The 20,762-nt window shown below is 34.5% G+C and overlaps 1 protein-coding gene across 1 annotated transcript in view; it reads left to right on the forward strand.

Moving 5' to 3' along the window:
- The first annotated feature begins 6,719 nt into the window (after positions 1–6,719).
- The window catches only part of LOC130897206 (arrestin domain-containing protein 4-like), a 34,793-nt gene continuing 20,750 nt past the window's right edge, over positions 6,720–20,762 (forward strand). The window contains exons 1-2 of the mRNA XM_057805947.1: positions 6,720–6,808; positions 19,238–19,352. Of these exons, the coding sequence (XP_057661930.1) occupies positions 19,250–19,352 (103 nt within the window). The 5' untranslated portion in view covers positions 6,720–6,808; positions 19,238–19,249. The remainder of the gene's footprint in view (positions 6,809–19,237; positions 19,353–20,762) is intronic.

Below are 20,762 nucleotides of genomic sequence, written 5' to 3' on the forward strand. Positions count from 1 at the left end.
TGCTAAGCAATTTTCCTCTTCTTCACTAAGGCCTCTTTTAAGGCATCAGGATTTACTGGATCTCTCTTCTTACCAGTCTTGCTTCGTGGTATGACGATCTCTGCAAAAAAACAAAAAACTAACTTACTAACTTCATGTACCGTGGTTCAAAGTTACATGAGGTGATTTTGTTTTTAACGTACAAGAGGATGGATTTTTCCGATCAATTAATTTTAAAGCTTAGAGGTTATGTTCAAAACAAATAACAACACTGCGTAATTACTTGCCAAGATCTAACTAGAAACACCACTTATCCACAATCATTCGCCGTTAGCAAAAAATCGCACTCAAATATTTTGAAAATATTCACTTTAATGATTTTTTCGTATTACTGCTACAAAGCGCAGCTGATTCACTGCAGACTAGAATATAGCTATGAAGAGTAAATAGACTTGCCAATTAAGATCATTTATGGATTGATCGATGAAGATGGTTTTAAATTTGAATCGTTCAGTTACAATAATTCAGGTTGTATTTTTTTGTTCGTGTAATTAGAGAGCTTATGTATCAAAAGGTACTTCACGCAGGCCTTTTAGGCACATAGCATAGAAGCGATTCCCTTCCAATCTTTCCTATTTTTTTATTTTCGTTTTCGAGTCTTGAACTTCTCTCTCACTTAGGTCTTCCATCACCTCTGCGTACCATCTTTTCCTTGGCCTTTCTTTTTATTTTATTCTTATTTCTCCTTATTCTATGTCCATCATTTTTTTGTTGCTCTAAAATCTGGATGTAGCTGCGCCTTTCTGGAGATCTTATTATCGCATTCAGCGCTCCCAGCTGTTTACTTCCCCTGGTCATCCTCGCTTCCAGATTTTCTGCCTCGTCACCGTCGTCCTTGATAACCACCTCAAGATATACATAACTTTGAACTTGTTCTAAGCTCATATCCTTTTCCTCGTTCAGTTGTATCGACAAACTTCTCTTTGCTCTTTTCCTTTGTGGTGTTGTCATTATCATGAACTTCGATTTATTTCCGTTGACTCGTAGATTCTTATGTAATAGAACGATATTGTTAATGTTAATGCCAAAGTTTTGTTGTTGATCTGAGGCAGATAGTAAACTATTGACGTAAAATGCACGACAGAAGAGAAAGCGCTTAATTGTCAATAGCGATAAGTGTCAAACGCTTGACCTGTACTAATATCGCAGTATACTAATTTGTAGAGTAAGGTTCAAAGAATAAGTACGATTTCTCAATTTTAAAAAATGTTCAGTTTGTCAAGAGTTATTTACATCGAAAGTTGTCGATTTCATATTCATGCATAATCAAAAATTTTAAATTTTGGAATATGTATTATATGGAAAAACGACAACACACCTTATCTTCTTAAAATGGGCCATATTTGCATAAAAAATTTTCCGAACCGAAAAAACCATTTGTTCATAATTTGTTTAAACAATTGCGATTTAACATAACGTATTAGCTTCTCGCAAAACGCTAGGCATATTTGGATTTAGCGGCTCAAAATACATAGAATAACACTGTTTTATCCTTGGACCGATGATTGTACACGGCAACATTGAGCGCTCCCGGACTAAACGTGTATGACTAGGCGCTTAAAATTTACGTGCTCTATTAAAAAAACGCTTGAATATATGGAAGCTTGTTTTGTCAAAATTAAATACCCAACAACCTTTATGACAAGACCAAATACGACTGAAGGATGAAGGAATCTCTTCTTCTTCTTCTTCATCGTATGTTAGGACTTAGTCCTGTGTTTGCTTAAATGGTTGCCAAGCTACAGCTGGGATGCTGAAGATTAGCTTTCATACCATCTTGTAGGTGGTCGTCCTGGTGGTCGGGATGTATGTGGCCTTTCTTCATTTGCACTATTTGCTAACCTGTCATCTGCCATTCTGTCCACGTGGTGTCTCCATTCCCTTCACCGATTTCTCGTCCATCTCACTACATCCTGGGTGTCACATATCTCTCTTATTTCATTATTTCTCTTTCGGTCAAATAATGTTCTCTGTTCTGGTCCCTAACGCATATGGCATTACTGGTATCACACAGGTCTTGTATATTCTGACTTTGCTCCTGGTAGTCATATATTTATTCCGCCAAATTACATCTCTCAGATACCCTGATATTAATGATGACGCCTTTGTTGTTTGTGCTTTCACATCAATCTTTAGATTACTATTATTAGTTATGTTCGCTCCTAGATATTTAAATGACATCACTCTGATCGTATATTACAAGTCTTCTCGGTTCTTTGGATACTGTAAAAGATTTGGTTTTCTGTAGGGATATTTGCATGTTAAAAGCTTTCGTTATTTGTTCAAACCTATACAGTTGCATTTGTAAGTTATGTTCCTCTTCTGAGATGCTCACTACGTCATCAGCATAACATACTATTTTTATTTCTTTGTTTCCCATCCGGTATTCTCTTCCAGCTTCACCTCGTTTATAATCTCATCCATTATGATGCTGAACAAGATCGGGCTGAGGCTGAATACTTGTCTGATATCAGCCGTTACAGGAATTCTACTGCTTAGTTTCTTTTCCATTCTGATATATGTGTAATTATCGGTGTTCAGGTCTTGGATTACTTTTATTATGTTGGGATGAATTTTCCTTTTCATCTGTAGAGTCGTTACATCCCTCAATCGTACCCTACCAAATGCTTGGGTGAGATCGATGAAGCACATATAGGCTTAATAGTCTTAATGAACTCTATAGCCTTTTCCGTAATTTGGTGGATCAGAAAAATAACATCTATAGCAGACCTGTTCTTTCTGAATCCCTGCTATTTTTCTGAGATAAGTTTTTGTACTACTCTCATCAAGTTAATACCTTGATAATTGTGGATCGTTCTTTTCACCTTTTTTGAAAATTGGAATTAAAATACTCTCTTTTCATTCTGATAGTATACTCTTGGAGTCAAGTATTTTATTGAAAATAGTCCGTAGTTCTTCGTGTAACGTGTTAACTCCATACTTGATCATCTCGTTTGATATTTTATCAATACCGTGAGCTTTTCTGTTTTTCAGTTTAGTTACAATTTGTTGTATGTTCTCCAAAGATATAGTACATTTCCCCGTAGAGATCATTCTCCAAAGCACTTGCAAATTTTTCTCAATGATCTCTTTTTATTTTCCGAATATATTCGTTGTCCCTATTTCTTACAGATTTATACTCATTATATGCCACTGCTTTGGATCAATACGATTTTCTCTTCTCTTCTGCCAGCATCTTAATTTCCTTTCTGAACCAGGGTTTAGTAATTGATCTTCCCCTGTTCTTTGTGGTTCTTCTTCCAAACGTTTCCTCTGCTGCTTCCAGTATGTTGGCTCTTAACTTTGCCCGTGCCGTTTCGACGTCGTTGCAGTCTTGGATGTTGCTCGCAACTATTTTTTCTCTGAGCCTTTCTTGATATAGGTGTTTAGTTCAGTCTTCAGATAAGGATTCTATATAGAATTTACTTCTTCCTCTTGCGGAGTAGTTCCGCGTTGGCGGAAGCCAAAGATCTCACGTCCTCTATTCTTGTCGGATTGATATTTCTATTTGTGACCACGTAGTCTATTGTTGACCTATGTCCTCTTGTGTTTTCGAAGATATATTTATGTTGTAGTTTATATGGGTAGAAGGTGTTAATAATTCTTAGTTCATTCTGTATGCACATTTGTACCATTTATTTTCTCCTCGTTGAATCAATTGAATGAAGTTATACCCGGTATGGGTAGCATGTAAAGTAGGCCTGCTTCTGATGCTGCTCTCTCATTTTTATCCTTGCCGCTATACATAAGTATGATTCCCCCATATTTGTTGTTTCATTAAATTATCTTTTTGGTTTCCGAAAGGGCACACATATATAACTTATGTCTTTTCATCTCAAGAATGATTTCTTGATACTTCTTATTAAATGATGCTACATTCCAACATCCCACTCTGAGTAAAATCGGCTTCCGTTTGCGTTTAGTCCTTGTTCCCGCTAGGTCGTTATCATTGGATCCGGTCAATTCCGAGGCTATGCCATTGGTTCTTGGAGCACTTCAATTTTTGCCCAAGCAGGTCGCTGGTCTCACTTGGAACCCTCCTTGTTTATTCGGGCTTGTGACCGGCTATGAAAGCACTGTGCTACTCAGTCCATCCAACGCAATCATAGGCAGAGATGGATGAAGGAATGTGTTTCCAAAAAATTGATTTTCGTGACTATGGACTACTACAGTTGACGTTATGAGACATTTTAAACAACACTCAGCGTTATCCAATTAAGTGAAAAAATAAAATAATTGTAATAAAAAACTTAGTAAATTATGTGATTCAAATCTTATTTATTGCAACAAGTTAAACTATTTTAATACTTTGAGTTGCAAAAGAGGCACTTGCTTTAACAACTGTATTTATTTGAAGAATACTTCCTTTTGCAATAACAGCGTGTAAAGCCTCGACCCCCGCTTGTCGAATTAGCTGCAGCTGCTTCTCTCTCTGAAATTTCTCGAAAATAAATCTCATCTATGAAAAGTAAGTGTTTTCCACAAATAACGAACTGATTAAGTGTGTAACGCTACGTCAAGTTTATAGTCGGAATCTTCTATTCCAAAAACTGCTAACACATTTCAATTATATGTACGACCACAGTCGACATCAGGGACTTGGTGGTTGAATGAAATGGTTTTTTTGAGGTTTGTAACATTTTTGTTGCCTGTAGTAGATTTTCTTTCGCGGCCTCTCTTTTTGTAGAAATCATATCGTATTTTTCAGTCAGATCTTGATGTGAAGACGTGGTAGATTGCAAGTTCTCTGCAATATTTTACTTTGGAATATGGTTTTCAGTATGACCACCGCTCGAATTTTGTTCAGAAATATTACCTGTTTCCTCAAGCTGTTCTTAGTTTTTAAAAAAGAAAGAGAGAAATGCTTTATTGTCAGAAATTTTTACAATTTGTAGACAAAATCTTGTAAAAACTAAACAACTAAATAAGGATAAAACAAATAAAATTTCAATATACAGAAGAAAACCACAACGAGTAACAAAGTTATGAGTAAGGTAATGAGTGAAAATTAGTATAAAAATTGAACCAGTATGTAGCGTGCCCGGAATTAAATATTATTATTAGAATAGAATAATAGTCGTTTACCAAGTAGAAGGCATTTTTCAATAAATATGCCGTCAGATTATTGCGGAATGAGCGTGGAGTAGGTAGGTAAAGGTCATCCTCTGCGTTCCTAAGTGAATAGCCGTATAACGCCCTTTCTGAAATTGGAGAAGCGTCCTTACAAATTAGGTGAACGGATCCAAAGATGAATAAGGAAGGAAGAGTCGGAATTTTTAATATTTTAAAAAAGTCCCTGCAGTGAGCTCTCTTGTTTAGTCCGAGTAAATATCTCTTTTGTAATTTGAAGATTCGCTCAAATTGAGTCGCACCACACGTACCCCAGAAGGGAAGGGTATATCGGAGATCCGATTTAATAAGGGCATAATAGACTGTTAAGGAGATGAATAATTTCAGTTTTATTGGAAACTGATCTCAGTTCAAAACAGGAGGAACTTAGTTTTTTAGATAAGGCGGCAATATGTAATTCCCATTTTAAGCCCTAAAAATTTTACAGATTTAACGACGTCAATGTATTTTTATATAATAAAACTTTGGTTCTAGAATTCTGAATCCATAGTACTGCAATTTGTTAATTAAAATACTATAATTAACAGAACCGAAAGCCTTAGAAAAATCACAAAAAGTTGTTGCAGTAGAGTGATGGCTGTTTAGGCTAACGTAGATATTATTTAGGAGGGAGAATATAGCATCATTTGTACAATTTTTACTTAAAAACCCAAATTGATGGGTAGTAAGTATTTTGTATTCAAACAGAAATGATGAAAGCATCTTTTCGACCAATTTTTCTATCATCTTAGATATCGTGGGAAGGAGTGCAATTGGGCGATAAATCGATGCTTGATTTTTATCTCCTCCTTTATGCAGAGGTAAGGCAATTAGGAAAAAGAAAAGCATTGGCAATTTCTTCAAGCTGTTCTTCGGTTTCGATATTTGCGATTTGTTCGCTAGCCAAAAAAACGATGCTATGCCTTTTTTTGGCTCTAATGACAAAAATGGCTTCATAAGGACTTTGAAGTATTCCTTCGTGGTATGTAGTGTTCTTTGTAATTTGAACGAAGAGTAAACCTTCTGACTATTTATTTGTAGCGTTATGGTTTATCAATACAGTTATCTTAGTTTAGCAACTTTAGTTTTTTAAGAATTATTTGAAATGAACCATGACTACCGTCTGGCTGTTATGAAATATATTCTCCACTTGTAAGCCAACATCAACACCAGTACAATCGGAACGTTCCATTATTTTGTCAAATGCTGTTCCGTTTTTTTTTGTTACATTAACCTAATCACGTCCACTACTATTCATCTCAAATAATTATTTTTCTTGGACGTACCCTGAGCTGTAGCTGTATTTTTATGCTTTCACTGTACTAAAAGAGACGGAAAATCAATCTTCTGAAGTGAAAAAAATATCAAATTGATATAAAATCAGTGATAGGCTTCTTATGTTCGAACTTTAAATTATTAATTGAACACATTCTGTCCCCGGAACTCATTTAATACCCCTGAGAAAATATACTGTTGCAACTCTCTGGAGAGATCTTTATCGGAATAAATTTCGATTGACCTTCCACAAGGACATTCGCAATCGTCCGGGAAACATTCCAGTTAGTGTCCCTCTGAAATTCATACCACTTTTGAACCGAGTCTCAGAATGCGGTAATAGAGTGGTTTATACGTACGTGTTTAATTTTACATTTTCATCCATGTAAGTGATTTTTTTTCCCATAAATTTTATTGAATGAGTATTGAGAAATACTGTGAATTAGTTAATACCTTTGTTTGCCACATAAGTCTGAGTGACATTTGGAATGGATCTAAAGCTAACACAAGATTTTTCTTGATAATTACAGAATGTAAAATGTTTGTTAATGGAGGTTTAAAGCTGTTCTCATGGTTTATTTCCATATCCGCCTGCAATTACACAAATGGTTGTAGATAATCTTGGGATAATAATATAATTATATAGCAATGTGCTATTGATCGAAACTATTTTGTTCGTACCTGAATTTCCTATTCTATTAATTCAATTATAATGAAGAATTTATGACTATTTTTGGTAAATATCTTAAAATTCACCTTATACTGATTGATCTAGAAACTTTAATTTTTGTGAGAGGTATTTTTATTATAAAAGATTTATTGTAATCTATATATTCATATATAATTCATTAGATCGACAAGCTCCCATGATTTATATAAGTTACTTTGAAAAATAATATTTACAATTTACAGTATGAAAATATTATTCTCCTCCAGCACCCCCTCAAAAATTTTAAATAAGAAAGGGGGTCGTGTGGCACCTTGTTGGAAAGGTATTTTAGTATTTTGTTCACTAATATAAAGTTTTTCAAATTTGTTGCAATCATAACTAAGAAAATTAATTAATTGACAATGATGTAAGTAAATCATCTATTTTGAGAGTTTTGCATAAAGAAAAATACCACCCTTAGAAAGCTCAGTTGATTCAGAAGTTGAATGAAGATAATCCTGATAGAAGACAAGGATTCTGTGATGAACAGAATGAACGCAGATGTGCAGTTCATAAACAAAATAGTTTTTTCTGATAAAGCGACGTTTCATTTACGGAACGGTTAAAAACAGAATTGTAGATGTTGGAGCAGAGAAAATCCTCACAGGATGTGTGAGGCTCACATTCAATATCATAAAAAGTGAACGTTTAGGCTGCACTATATAGTCATTAACTATAAAATTATTGACCCTTATTTTTTGAGGTCCCAGATGATGGTGAGGTTTTTCTAGATTTTTTGATTAACTTCTTAGTGCCTACATTACAAAGACTTTTTCTTGATATCAATCATCCAAATCAGATAGATAGATCTATTTACTACCAACAAGATGGAGCTCTATCGCATTTTGCACGTAGAGTTAGAAATTATTTAAATGAGATTCATCCTAATAAGTGGATTGGAAGACGTGGAACGATCGAATGGCTGGCTAGATCCCCCGATTCGACTCCTCTCGATTACTTCTTATGGGTTATTTAAAATCTGGAAATATATTTTAATCGATCAGGCAATACTGGTTTGAAAGTTTGATTTGACGAGAATTCCAAAATCGCCACGGTTATTGTCAAGAAGTGAATGGTGGTCATTTTGAATAGTCAATTTAATTATAAAGTACATTGAAAAATTTTATATTTTAAAAATTAATTTTCTTGGTTATGATTGCACCAAATTTGAAAAACTGCTAAGCAGAGGACTAAAATCCCTTTTCAACAAGGTGCCACACGACCCCCTTTCTTACTTAAAATTTTCGAGGGGGTGCTATAAGCACCAGAGGTGGTGCTGGAGAGAAATGATATTTTCATACTGTAAATTGTCAATTTTAGTATAAAAATCGACCTGTATCAGGTTTTTTTCACATAGTACATAATAACGCTAAAATTGAATTTATTCTATACATATGGACCGCATTGTATATGATCTTGTGCTTCTTTAATAACTTTAATGACTTATTTTACTTAACACATTTGGATTGAAGCTTCAAAAATGTCTGTACTTCATGTAAGCATCTAGGGATAGTTGCTTGAATATTCAATATAATTTTTAGCATGTATGTATTTATGTACGTTGTGATTAAAGTACACTGCGACCCAGACGATCTATTATGTCCCCTTTTCTTGCTGTTACTGGGGATACAGCTTACCCAATAATCCAACTCCTTTTATTAAGTTTAGGATTTAGGATAGCGCTAATTGCAAGAAATCTTGGTTATCTATACGTTTCCTGGTGCAATGATCTGGAATTCCTAATCCCCCACATTTCAAGAGAATCTGTATGAAATTTGATGGCATTTCGATAGTATGGTATTTTGATCCTATATACTTTTACAACTTTTTCGGTATTTCATCTTGAGGCCAATCCCAGATTTCCCCATTCCATGGGGCAGGTTTCGGGCTATCCCTGATGACTACATCTCTGAACATCCTGAATGAGGTTTTTCGCCATGCTTGCTAATTAATATATGAAGAGGTTCAATATTTAGAATCACTTCTAGTGTCGAGTATGGGCGTGTTCTCATAACCTCGTATTGGTTAGCATATATACAAGCAGTCTTTATACTTTGGAGAGATTTGTTCTCGTGGTCTTCAGACCAATTTTTGTAACCCAGATCACTGCTTCCATAAGTAACTTACTGTCGTTGTATACATCCTGTGAAATTTCTGAACACTATCAGGACTTTCGTCACTTCAATGTTATGTTTGTTCCTACTTTCTACTTAACGGTTTGCATGTCTAGCGAGATTGAGTTTTCTTCCTAGTGGTAATAAAGTAAACAGGAGGCTCTTATTCGGGTTGAAATTAAATTCCATCGAACGGCACCACCGACCATAGTTGAGTCCCGTTTGAACTGTTTTCTCAAAGTATTTTCATAGTATGAGTGTTGGCATATCCCTCCGCATAAGAGTTTGTTTACTATTAGGCTCCAAATGAGTGGGTGCGACTCCCCCTTGTGAACATCTTATGTTCGGAGTGCTAAAAATAGCTTAAATCTAGTATTAATTTAATCTCAAAAGATTTCATTTTGGGACTAAATTTATTAGTGGTTTTTAATAAGCTTCAATATCTTCATTTAAATTCAATTTTCAAAAAATTGTTAAATAGATGACTAGAAGCCCTTTTAAGCACATGTAATCACTTTAATCATACTCAGTTGCCCCTAGGCCTAGAAGATAGACAGTTTCAGAATTTAACTGCATTCATAGTTATGTATGAATTGAAATCCAATAGAAAATAAAATGTGAAAAAGCAAAAACGCTAGTTTTAACACGCAGCTTTATGTGTGTGTCACAATCAATAAAAGCGAAGGACAAAGTGAAAAACCTCCAACACAGTCAATTACAAAGTCAACAAACTGTTGAATTTATAGCAACTTGTGTGATCCGAAAAGACTGAAGATAATCGATACCACAAGTACATAATTGACTTGAAATGTGCAGACTTAAACAGAAAAAATATTAGTATTTGATGAGATTGTTTAATTCCAACCACAGATTTTTAGACTTCATAGTTTTAAGAAATAAGTTCTATTAAAAATTCTCATTCTATTACTAATTTCGTGTAAGATTTTTCGCCACCGTTAAAAAGTGATGTTAGACAAGGAGTGCTCAACTTTTTAATGCATGGATACCAAATTTAATAATTTCAAATTAAAGTGCCGAGCCGCAAGAAACTTATCATAAAATATAAACGAACGTTTTCTGTAAACAAAATTTATTTTGAAAGAAACTACTACATTTTTCTCTACAACTGCTACGAGACGTGACGTGTTTCTTAATCTCAAAAGCATATATTGCTTATAGTCGGAAGGGAAAAAGAAATTAAGTTTGAAATAAAAATGTACTTTTGGATTATAATTGAAATTACGGAAATTATTGTTATGAGAGTTTATTGATTTTCCCACAAAAAGGAATTTTTCTTTTTGCGTAAAATTAGTCGTTTTCTCACAGAACGCGAGTAAAAACCATCAGGAAGCAGAGGTGAATGAAAGAATCCGCTCCGCAATCAAACTTAATTATGCGTTGAACATAAATATTTCTAGGAAGAAAAGAAATAACAGAAAATACCAAAATGAACGTATATAAAAAAATATTCCGACCTGTCCTTAAAGATGGTACCGAAAGCTGGGTACTTACAAACTCACTCAAAAGCAAAATTCAAGCATTTGAAAAGAAGTACTTTCGCAGAGTTAAAGATATCACCAGAAAAGATCGAATAAGAAACGAAACAATAGGAGAGGACTTGAATGTAGAATCTGTAATTGAAACAATTGAAAAACAACTGCTTAGGTTGTTTGGACCCCTTTGTAGAATGAAGATCAATTTTGGAAAGCTGGAGAAGTGGAAAAGAGAAAAGGAGACGATTAAGGAAATTGTTGGAAAACACAATTGCCCCAATTTTAGGAGGAAAAAATATCACGGAGAGAGGCCTCATATAGGATTTTACGATGGGCTCAGTATAGGCCCAGACTTGGGCAAAGTATTTAGAGCTCTGGCGCTAGCTTGCAAGCCGTTGTTGGCCCAGACTTGGGGGATGTCCCTTGCAAGCCTGGACCAAGCCTGGTTGCTTGTAAAAATAGATGTTTTTCATATTATCAATAAAATTATAGTTTTATGACAAATGTCTATCAATGAACTCTACTAATTAATGTATATAAAAATATTAGTTAAATAATTAAACATATAAAGAAGTGATACTATTTCTTATTATTCTATTTTTTATTGTCTTTTATGCATAAAAAAATTTCTAGTGAAATTATATTCGTTCTTTTCGTCATCTACACAGAGATGGCAGTTACTGAAAAAGAAAACTAGAAAAAATTTGAAACGTTTATCGGATACTCGCTGGAGTGCAAGTCAGAAAAAGTTGTAATAGAAAACATAGAGACAATTGTGAGTGGTGTGGAACATTTTCAAGATCCAACAAACGCAAATCTAGATCAGGAGCAAGCCTGCTTCTGCCGGCTGTTTGTGATTTTACCTTTCTAAACTATATACAATTCAGGCTTTCTATACTGGAGGGAGTAAATTTATTTCAACAATATTTGCTGTCTCCCAAAATGACTCTGGATACAGGAATCACCAAACTAAATGCCTTGAATATTTAGTGTCCTAACGAAACACGATTGTAGACAATGCTGTAACTTTTGGCATAAAAAATGCAATGACATCAACATCGAGAAACGAGGCAGAAGGAAGACAAAAAGAACGATGCCGGGTGAATCAGCTCATGATAGACCGATTTATACAAGAATTGTTGTCACGGGGCCATGAAACAAATCAATAATATGTCCCAAATTATTGAAACAAAGTTTATGCTAGAAGCTTCAGATGATGCTCTGGTGAATTTTACAAGGAGCAAGTTTTCCAAGAAATAAAAAGGTACCGCAGGCATTTAAAAGCCACCGATACGAGTATGGACGTTGCTGCTAAATGGTGAACCCAAGAAATCCTTCAATTTATAATAAAATGGGATTTCAGTGAATCGTTACCCTGTATCTCGCTTATACTTCAATACTTTTTGACCCTTCGCATTTCGGTTGCATCATGCATCAGCTTAAACTGAATAAAAATTATCTTCGATCTACAATGGGTCAAGTACGACTGGCTAATCTAGCCGTTCTTTCGATAGAAAGAAAAATTTCAAACGAAATCGGTATCACAAGTTATTGAGGAGCTCAGTAAATTGATGGCACGAAAACACATTTAATACACTACAAAAAATACAAAAAACTATCTTTGATTTATTTTATCTAATTTTTTTTGTCGATCGGTTCCTATTTTACTTTCTTCGCCCATATCCATTCCATATTGTAGGTATATATGCTTGTTTAGCGTAAATAATTTAAGTCGAATTTAGATTTATCTTGCCTGATTTTAACGAAATAAACACTTATTTATACATACAAATGTGAAATGAATGAAAAGCTTGTAAAAGTACATTTTTTAAAGATGGGAGGCATCATTCAGCTGTGCCATCTCAAGCCTCTGACGGGGTGTCCAGTCCGCCACCGTTGAAGTGTCAAATTAATAACGTATTACACACTTTAACGGACACGATCAGTTATTTCATGGAATAACTAGGCATTCTATAAAATAACGGATTTCATACTTTAACAGTAACATGTATACCAAATTACCACGAATTAGTTCAACATCTTGTCTGGAGAAGTGTCAAGTTAAATAACCGAGAAATACAATTAAAAAAGTTTTGTAGCAGTATGCTACAAAATGGAAACGAATAATCTCATGAGAGGCCGACTGTTGTAGTTTCTATTTAAAAAAGTATTTATTGGTAGAATTCTTGAAGATATAAATAAAATTGGAAATCAGTTATTTCAATGAACAATTATCAAATTTTTCCCAGCATATGAACGAAAAATATTTTTAGGAATATCGGCCACAACTTAATAGAGTCCATATGGTCAAGGCAATATTATAGGGATCATAAATATATATATCCGCATAATGTTTATTTGAAATTATACAAATCATCACAAATGTGGGTGTTTCTTCCATGATCATTAAAATCGGTTATAATTAGTTTCAGACAAGTTAAATTATAGAGAACGTGAATTTTTAAAATACAATTAGTCTATGGATTCTAAGTGATATCGGTTTTATTTTGATATTAGTAAATTGGTGTACAAATATGGAGACATTACAATTTTTTATAGATAAAAGGGTGAGTTGTGCTCCTAACTTAAAGATTTTATATATTCCTTATTGAAACAATTTTTTTGGGAGTTTGATATATACGAAAAAAATTAACTCACAAAGTATTTTATTCTAGAAGAAAAAATTTCAAATTTTAAATATATACAATAGATTTGATTCTAAATTGTACTTTTCAGTTTTTTATTCCAATTTTCAAGAAGCGAATTAAGGGTGTAGGGGTACTGTACATTTTCATCACATTTTTTACACTTAACAAGAGCAGAAATTGCAATGAATACTGCTATTTTCGGGTACGTCTTCTCAGTGTTTTGTTTCAATTTTTACAAGTGAACTCTGAACACTTGTAAAAATTTTTTATTTCCACTGAATGAAAGTTTTGAAAATTCCAATGTTCTCTTGAAACTTTTCCAGAATCACACTTCGTCGAACATCGGTGTTGCAGGCTTTCTATGGTTTCTCTGTAACCTGTTGAACCGGTTCTCCAGCCAAATGGCTGACGATAGGGAATAATGCAGCGGCAGCTGTACCCACCTAAAAAAACCAAACAAACAATAAAACAGATAGAAAAACGAATATATATATATATATATATATATATATATATATATATATTTCATCTCTTCTAACCTTACTCCTATCAAAAATTTCTCTTTCCTAACCAAAAATTATTCGATGAATCTCTCTCTCTCTCTCTCTCTCTCTCTCTCTCTCTCTCTCTCTCTTCTAAAGTAGTAAGCCACACATAAGAATAGAACCGGAGAAACCAGTTGCCTGCAGCTGCTGTTAGCTACCTGTTCCCAAATATTGCGGAGCGCCTGTTTGTTAATTACTGAATAATTTGAAAAGTTTTTATCGAATTCACTTCAAATTTTCAGAAAATATTTTAAAGATATCATACTTTGAGAAAACGTGAAGAAATCACATTTTTTTTAAATTACAACTGTCCCTAACCCCTTAATAGACCTTGAAGAACTTAAATCATAAGCATATTTTATTGGTAGGTGAAGCTTACATAAGAAATTCTAAATAAACAAAAATGTAATGTAGAGCTAACTCCATGAAATATGCTTTTCCATTCCATATGTCACAGTCTGTGGATTTCCATAGTCGTCAGAATCGTTAGTGTTCTTATTATTATCTCTATCACCTTTATCATTAGTAGTGTTTTTTCGCTATATAGTAGTGTGATGATGGCCCTAATGTAGGAGAAATTTTTGTCTGCAGCGCTGGTTCTGGAGTAACTTTTAGGTGATAAATGTATGTGTATGTATGCGTATATGTGGTGCGTGGAATCGAATTTGGAATTTCAAGAATAATAACCTATCGCCTGTCGTCGGCCATTTGGTTGGTGAACAATTTCAACTGAAAATACAAAGTTCGGTATAAACAGTACCTAAACGCCGACCACAAAGATATGGAAAAACATTGCGAAGTAATTGAATGTCGAAGGTACACTACAGATTAAAATATTATCCTTACTCATTACATACAAAATAAAGACATAAACACAATAAATTAAAAAAGGGATAAACAATTTTATTGAATAGGAACTAAATTGTATATCTGTAATAAATCAGGACTATAATAAGAAAATAAGAATGTACCCAAAATCTACGTTTTCCTCTGTTCTACATGAAATCTCTCTGGTTTAGGACACGTGTAGAACATGTGCTCAACCCCTCCGATCCCGCACCGATCCGTTCTTTGGAGCAAAATCGGACGGAGTTCTACTGAAGTCTATGTATTTATTAGATCTGTCACGGTCATGGTTTCCAAGGAATAGCCTCGAGTGTCGGATTTTTATTTTCTTTAGTTCTGTCTCTATGTTGTTTCTATTCGTGAAATAGAACGGTTAAGGTCTGGTGAAGGCAGCGTGGGCTAAATTTTTAGCTGGATTATTGGCTTTTTAGTTCCTGTGTATACATTTGTGTGCTAGTGATTAGAATGGAATAGCATTGTTTTCTTTCCCTGGTTCATTTCTACTCCATATTTAATGAAAACAAGATTATTTGTGATTTAATCGTTTTTATAGCTGCCCTACTCTAGGGGAGGACTACTATATTTCTTTTGTCTGAATTGAATAGTGCACACCTTTTGAGGCTAGACTTTCTACTTGGAAGGTGATAGCATGGGTTTCTATTGATTCGGAGCATCTGATCTTTGTTCCATATACACCTATTACTCCTGTTGCGGCTCTGGAGGCATCTGTATATCATGGTATGTTAAGGAATTTTTTTGTCATTCGATAATACTATTATGGACAAGTTCGCGAAATGGGTTCTTAGGCCGGCACTATCCAGCTACAAAGGAATTTTAAAAATTGGCGGATTCGCTCGGCGACTTTCATCTGCTTGTTATAAATGGCGGAAGCGCCTTTGGTGTTTCCTTTTAGAACTTTTTATTATAGCAGTCTATTTATGTATTTGTTGTCTTTTTTGTTCTAGAAGTTTGTAGAATTTCATTTAGGATATATAACGATTTGTGTAAGCATAGTTATTTTAGTTTTAAATAAATAGTCGTAGTGAATAGAACAAATTAGTAAAGTGATATTTATAAGTCAATTATTGTGTGTTAATAAATTAGGAACGTAAGAGTTAGTTCAAGTTAATTCACCCCACAAATGAAAATAGTGTAAATAAATACGAAAAATATTACAGTACTAAAAACTTCTTTCTAGAATAATTTTTTTATGTAAATCTTCTATTGGGAGTTCTAGATAGAACATTTTGCCATGTGGACTTATTTCCTAAATTTGTAATTGTCCCCTTTTTAATCCGTCATTAACTATAGAGGCGTTGCCATGTCTTTTTACGACAATATGTAGTGGAATTAGGTCGATAATGATGACACGCATAACTGTAAGTTATTTTTGGTTTTATAAACATAATATGGTTGTTGCAGTTTAGCTGATATTCTTCATGCCTGCCATCCACGGTGCTTCCTTTTTACCCAAATCCTCATTTTGAAAGAATCCCGCTTCTTCCAAGGTTTATTTTTTCATAGGTCCCTCTTTGGTTTAATCTGAATTTAGCGCCAATTGCAAAAACTTTAGCGATTTATTCGTTATGTGGAGGATATAGTGCAGGGTACTTTTAAATTTTCCCCAATTCAAACGTTGTCGTTTGTACATTGTCATTCATGGGAACATGATGTTCCTTACTAATCATAAAAAAATGAATATTTACTTTAAAAAAGTTTTATTGGTACAAAAACACTTGTTAAATCATAGCATTTATTACTTACTCACTTACGAAAAAGTATATCCGGCAAGTGATGTCCATTTTGAGCAATACATTGTTGTAGCCTTTGACAGAAACTGGCCTCAATTCTTTGCAGCATGTCTGTATCAATCTGGATGACGTGTCGACGAATTGCGATCTTTAGGTCCTCGAAAATACGCGGCTTATTTATATACACACGTGATTTCAGAAGCCCCCACAAAAAAATCACAACTACTCAAGTCGGGGGACCGAGGAGGCCAATGTCGTCGAATCTGGAAACGATCCGTCCCGGGAACAAATCATGGAGAACAGTTATTGTTGCCCTCTCTGTCTGCGCTGTGGCCCCATCCAGCTGGAATATTACATTTTGAAAATCAATTCCTCGGTTTCGTAACTCTAGGATGAAAAACGTATTCAGCATTGCAATGTAACGATTAGCTGTTACAGTTACGGCAGCGTCATTTTCTTCAAAAAAATATGGTCCAACAAGACCAAACTTTCCTACTGCACACCAGACAGTCACCTTTGTGCTATGAAGTGATCTCTCGTGAAGCTGATGTGGGTTTCTTTCTGCCCAATACCGGCAATTTTTTTTGTTGACGAAGCCATTCAGATGTAAATGGCCTTCGTCACTCATTAACAATATCAAATTTTCATTTTCTTCAAAAATGATAAGCATTTGTCGACAAAATTGTAATCGCTGCTGGGAATCTTTTTCTTTTAACTACTGCACGACGGCTAACTTGTAAGGATGGAAATTTAGATCTTTATGCAGAATTCGTCTTACTGTACTTGTGCTCATTTGAAGTGCTGCTGAACGCTTCTGAATAGAGCGGCGTGGGCTTTTGACAAAGGCTTCCCTTACTCGTTTAATGTTCTCCCGAGTACTAGCAGTCCGTTGGGGGCACGGTGGTTTTTTCTTCAATATTGATCCACTTGTTTGAAGGTTGTTTACCCATCGCAATATTGTGTTACGAGAAGGGACAATTGCATTACGATGGATATTAAACTGACGGCGGAAATCTCGCTGAACAGAAGTTACGGATTCGTCATTTCCCACAAAACTGTCATACGCGTACAAGTGTTGGTCTAGCGTCCACGGCTCCATCTCAATGATTGAAATGTAAATGCTATGAATAAAGGAAACGTTAGATACCAGTCACGTGCCCCTCCCACCATGAGCGCCTGTGTAAAACCCACTTAAAAATGGCAATTCTGCAATAATTTTTATCCACGAAGATAAGGTTTCTGCCTTTTTGTAGGTGATAAATGAGCGATTTTTTGCGAAAAAGAGTATTTGGATTTAGGATCTTGGGTCTTTGATACTTCGGGGGCATCCATTGATTACGTGAGCTCAGAATGGAGGGGGAGGGGTTCAATGGAATCTTACCAAATCTCATGTAAACCCAAGGGTGGGGTAATCGAAAATCTCACGTCTCACTTCAAAAAATAATTTTGAAATAAATCCCATGGCTATTAAAATCATTCCGTTTGAGAGTAATATAGAAAATAATAAAACTATTGATAATAGATGTAAGACATGTGGCATTTATTTCGCTTCGTGTGTAGTAAAGCTGCAGAAGCGCAGGTCAGCTCTGCATGCGATTCGACGAGAAACTGTAGACAGGATTCAACCAACTGTAGACAAGATTCAACCAATGCGTTTAGTCAAGCGTAGTGCTAAAGAGCTGCTGTGCGTTCTGGATGAAAGTTTGGAATGGATAGACGAAGACAACGTACTCGTAGATCCTAGATGACATATGTCCAATTATTTCAATTGAAAAATCTCATGTAAGAGGAGGGGGGATTTAGGCAAATCTCACTAAATCTCACCTAAGGGGGAGAGGAGGAGTCTAAACTGATCGAAAAATGGCTCACGTAATTATTCTCCTTAGTACTTCTTAGTACTTCATGTATATAAAGATAACTTAAGCTAATCGGTTGTTTCAAAATTGTTCTCTCCTGTCCTTAATTACGAACACAATATTCAAATACAGGATTTTTTAACTATAGGTTATAGTTAGTTTCAAATCAAAGATTGCACGTGTTTTTATTTAAAATTTCACTTCATGTTTGACGAATGCACTCCTACTAGTTATTTCAATGATGTTAGTATATTTCGGATTCTCCAGAATAATTTCTGATCATACAGATTTTTATAGGATTCGCAACTTTGATGAAAAGTATAGTTCTATCAAATCATTATATGACAATATTCTCAGATTTATAATAACAACAATTTTTCTTTCTGTAATACAAAAGGTGTGTTAAATAGTAGTGGCTCCAGCTTAAGAGAAAAAGTTGATCGCAGTCATTCCAACAAAATACAGTAGTGTTCTTCTTATTGGGTTTGTTGAGTTTTATTAATAACTATTGCCTCATAAGGTATCTCTTTTTCACGTGTCATCCTTCAAATGTCGTAAATCAATTTTTTACTTTCAACTATCATTGATTCTGTTATAGATGATATGATAAAAATATTAAGTTCGAATTTCTGGAACAGTAGGTGATATTCATACTGAACACACTGCTTACATTACCACTACACCAACACTCACAATTACACTGTCTGACTGAAGGTACCAGTCTCTGAAGACGATAACTTGGTTATCGAAACGCGCGTCAGACATTGTTGGTGTACTGGTGATGTAAACAGTGGGTTCAGTAAAAAATTAAATATTTGGCATATTTTATATATTTGTTTTCTATTTTTACAGCAAAATTCTAGAATGAGTTGTAAGGTGGTGTTAGATACCACTGGACGTTTACATCCAGGTGATACATTATACGGAAGAGTTGTTTGTAATGTAACAAGCAATCAGTGCGTTAGAGGTGAGTCAATGTTCATAATTCTGAAAAGAAACTAAATCTAGAATACACAGCCATGTATATGTTATAGTAGAAACAATATCAGTTAGTTTTGGAATATGAAAATTGTCAGGTAAATTAATACTTTGCGACAATAATAACAATTTTGTTGAAGCTGTGAATTAGGTGTTGTCAGTTGTTAAATGTTCCTACACCTCTCATTACAAGATAATACGAACTACTCTTTTTCACTTTATATAGTTAACAAAGAAGAGGGCTTGGAAAATTTAAAAAAAATATATACTTTTTTAACACAAATGCCACTTAATTTCACAAGAATAATGATGTTTATTTCAAATCGATAGGATTAGTATCAACAAACTCACAAAGTTTAGAAGTCTGGATATACCTCTGAGATCCGTTCCAAATAGGCACTACGTCACCAGTGCCGATTGTGTAAAAGAGCGGCCGGCCCGTTTGAAAAATGCTACTGGCTAGATAGTAGATAGATCATATTCATGGAGCAAAAACGAAAAGTTGTGTGGTCGGAAAATCTTAATTTTGAGATACCAAGTGTTGAAGTTTGAACAAATATATTACATTTAATTTGTAGTAAATTCCACTTTGATTTTTGTTGGACTTTGTTTTCGAGTAAAATAGTTAGAATGAAATAAGGAGTTACCATTGTTTTCTGAAAATTATAGTACCTGTAGATATTATTGAATTAATTTAGTTAATGCTTGGTATCTAGCAAAAGGTGTCAAAATGTTGTTATAAAAGTTTAAGAATATTTACCACATTTTGACAATTACGTACAAAAAAATACTGTAGGGATCAAATTTGCTCCATGTTAAACTGAATTTCAAAAAATATTAGTTCTAAAAAACCTGTGGTGTCCCTTTTATTCTTTAACATTATTCAGGTTAGATCCCATACGGACGGAAATCTAACACATTAAAACTACTATATTATTGTTACAATAATATGTCAAGCCTGTATCCTATATCCTGTATCGTAAGTTCTAAGTTTTGAATATACTATTTAAAAAAGAAATAACCTACTTATCTCGAAATAATCTTTACAACAAACCAAATATTTGTACTTGATAAAACAGTATTCCTTGTACTGTTCCTTTTCATTGCATCACATCATTTTTCATAATTTTTCTGCCTTAAACTTACTTAAGCTTAAAAATACCTTATTTGATGCAGTAATAGTGGTGTAATAATTATACCAATATGTACCAACACCAGGCACACTCAAGAGTTCAAGGGGCCGCATGCGGCTCTGGAGCCACACTTTGCCGACCTCTGGTTTAATACTATATTTATAATGAACCTCCGTCGATCCAGGTTTCCACATATTACTGTAGGTTGGAGGGCGAAAGTCAATCGGCACTGGTGACGTAAGCTAACGATTGGTACGTTGCAAGAA

The sequence above is a fragment of the Diorhabda carinulata genome, chromosome 8, assembly GCF_026250575.1.
Source record: "Diorhabda carinulata isolate Delta chromosome 8, icDioCari1.1, whole genome shotgun sequence".
Classification (NCBI taxonomy): domain Eukaryota; kingdom Metazoa; phylum Arthropoda; class Insecta; order Coleoptera; family Chrysomelidae; genus Diorhabda; species Diorhabda carinulata.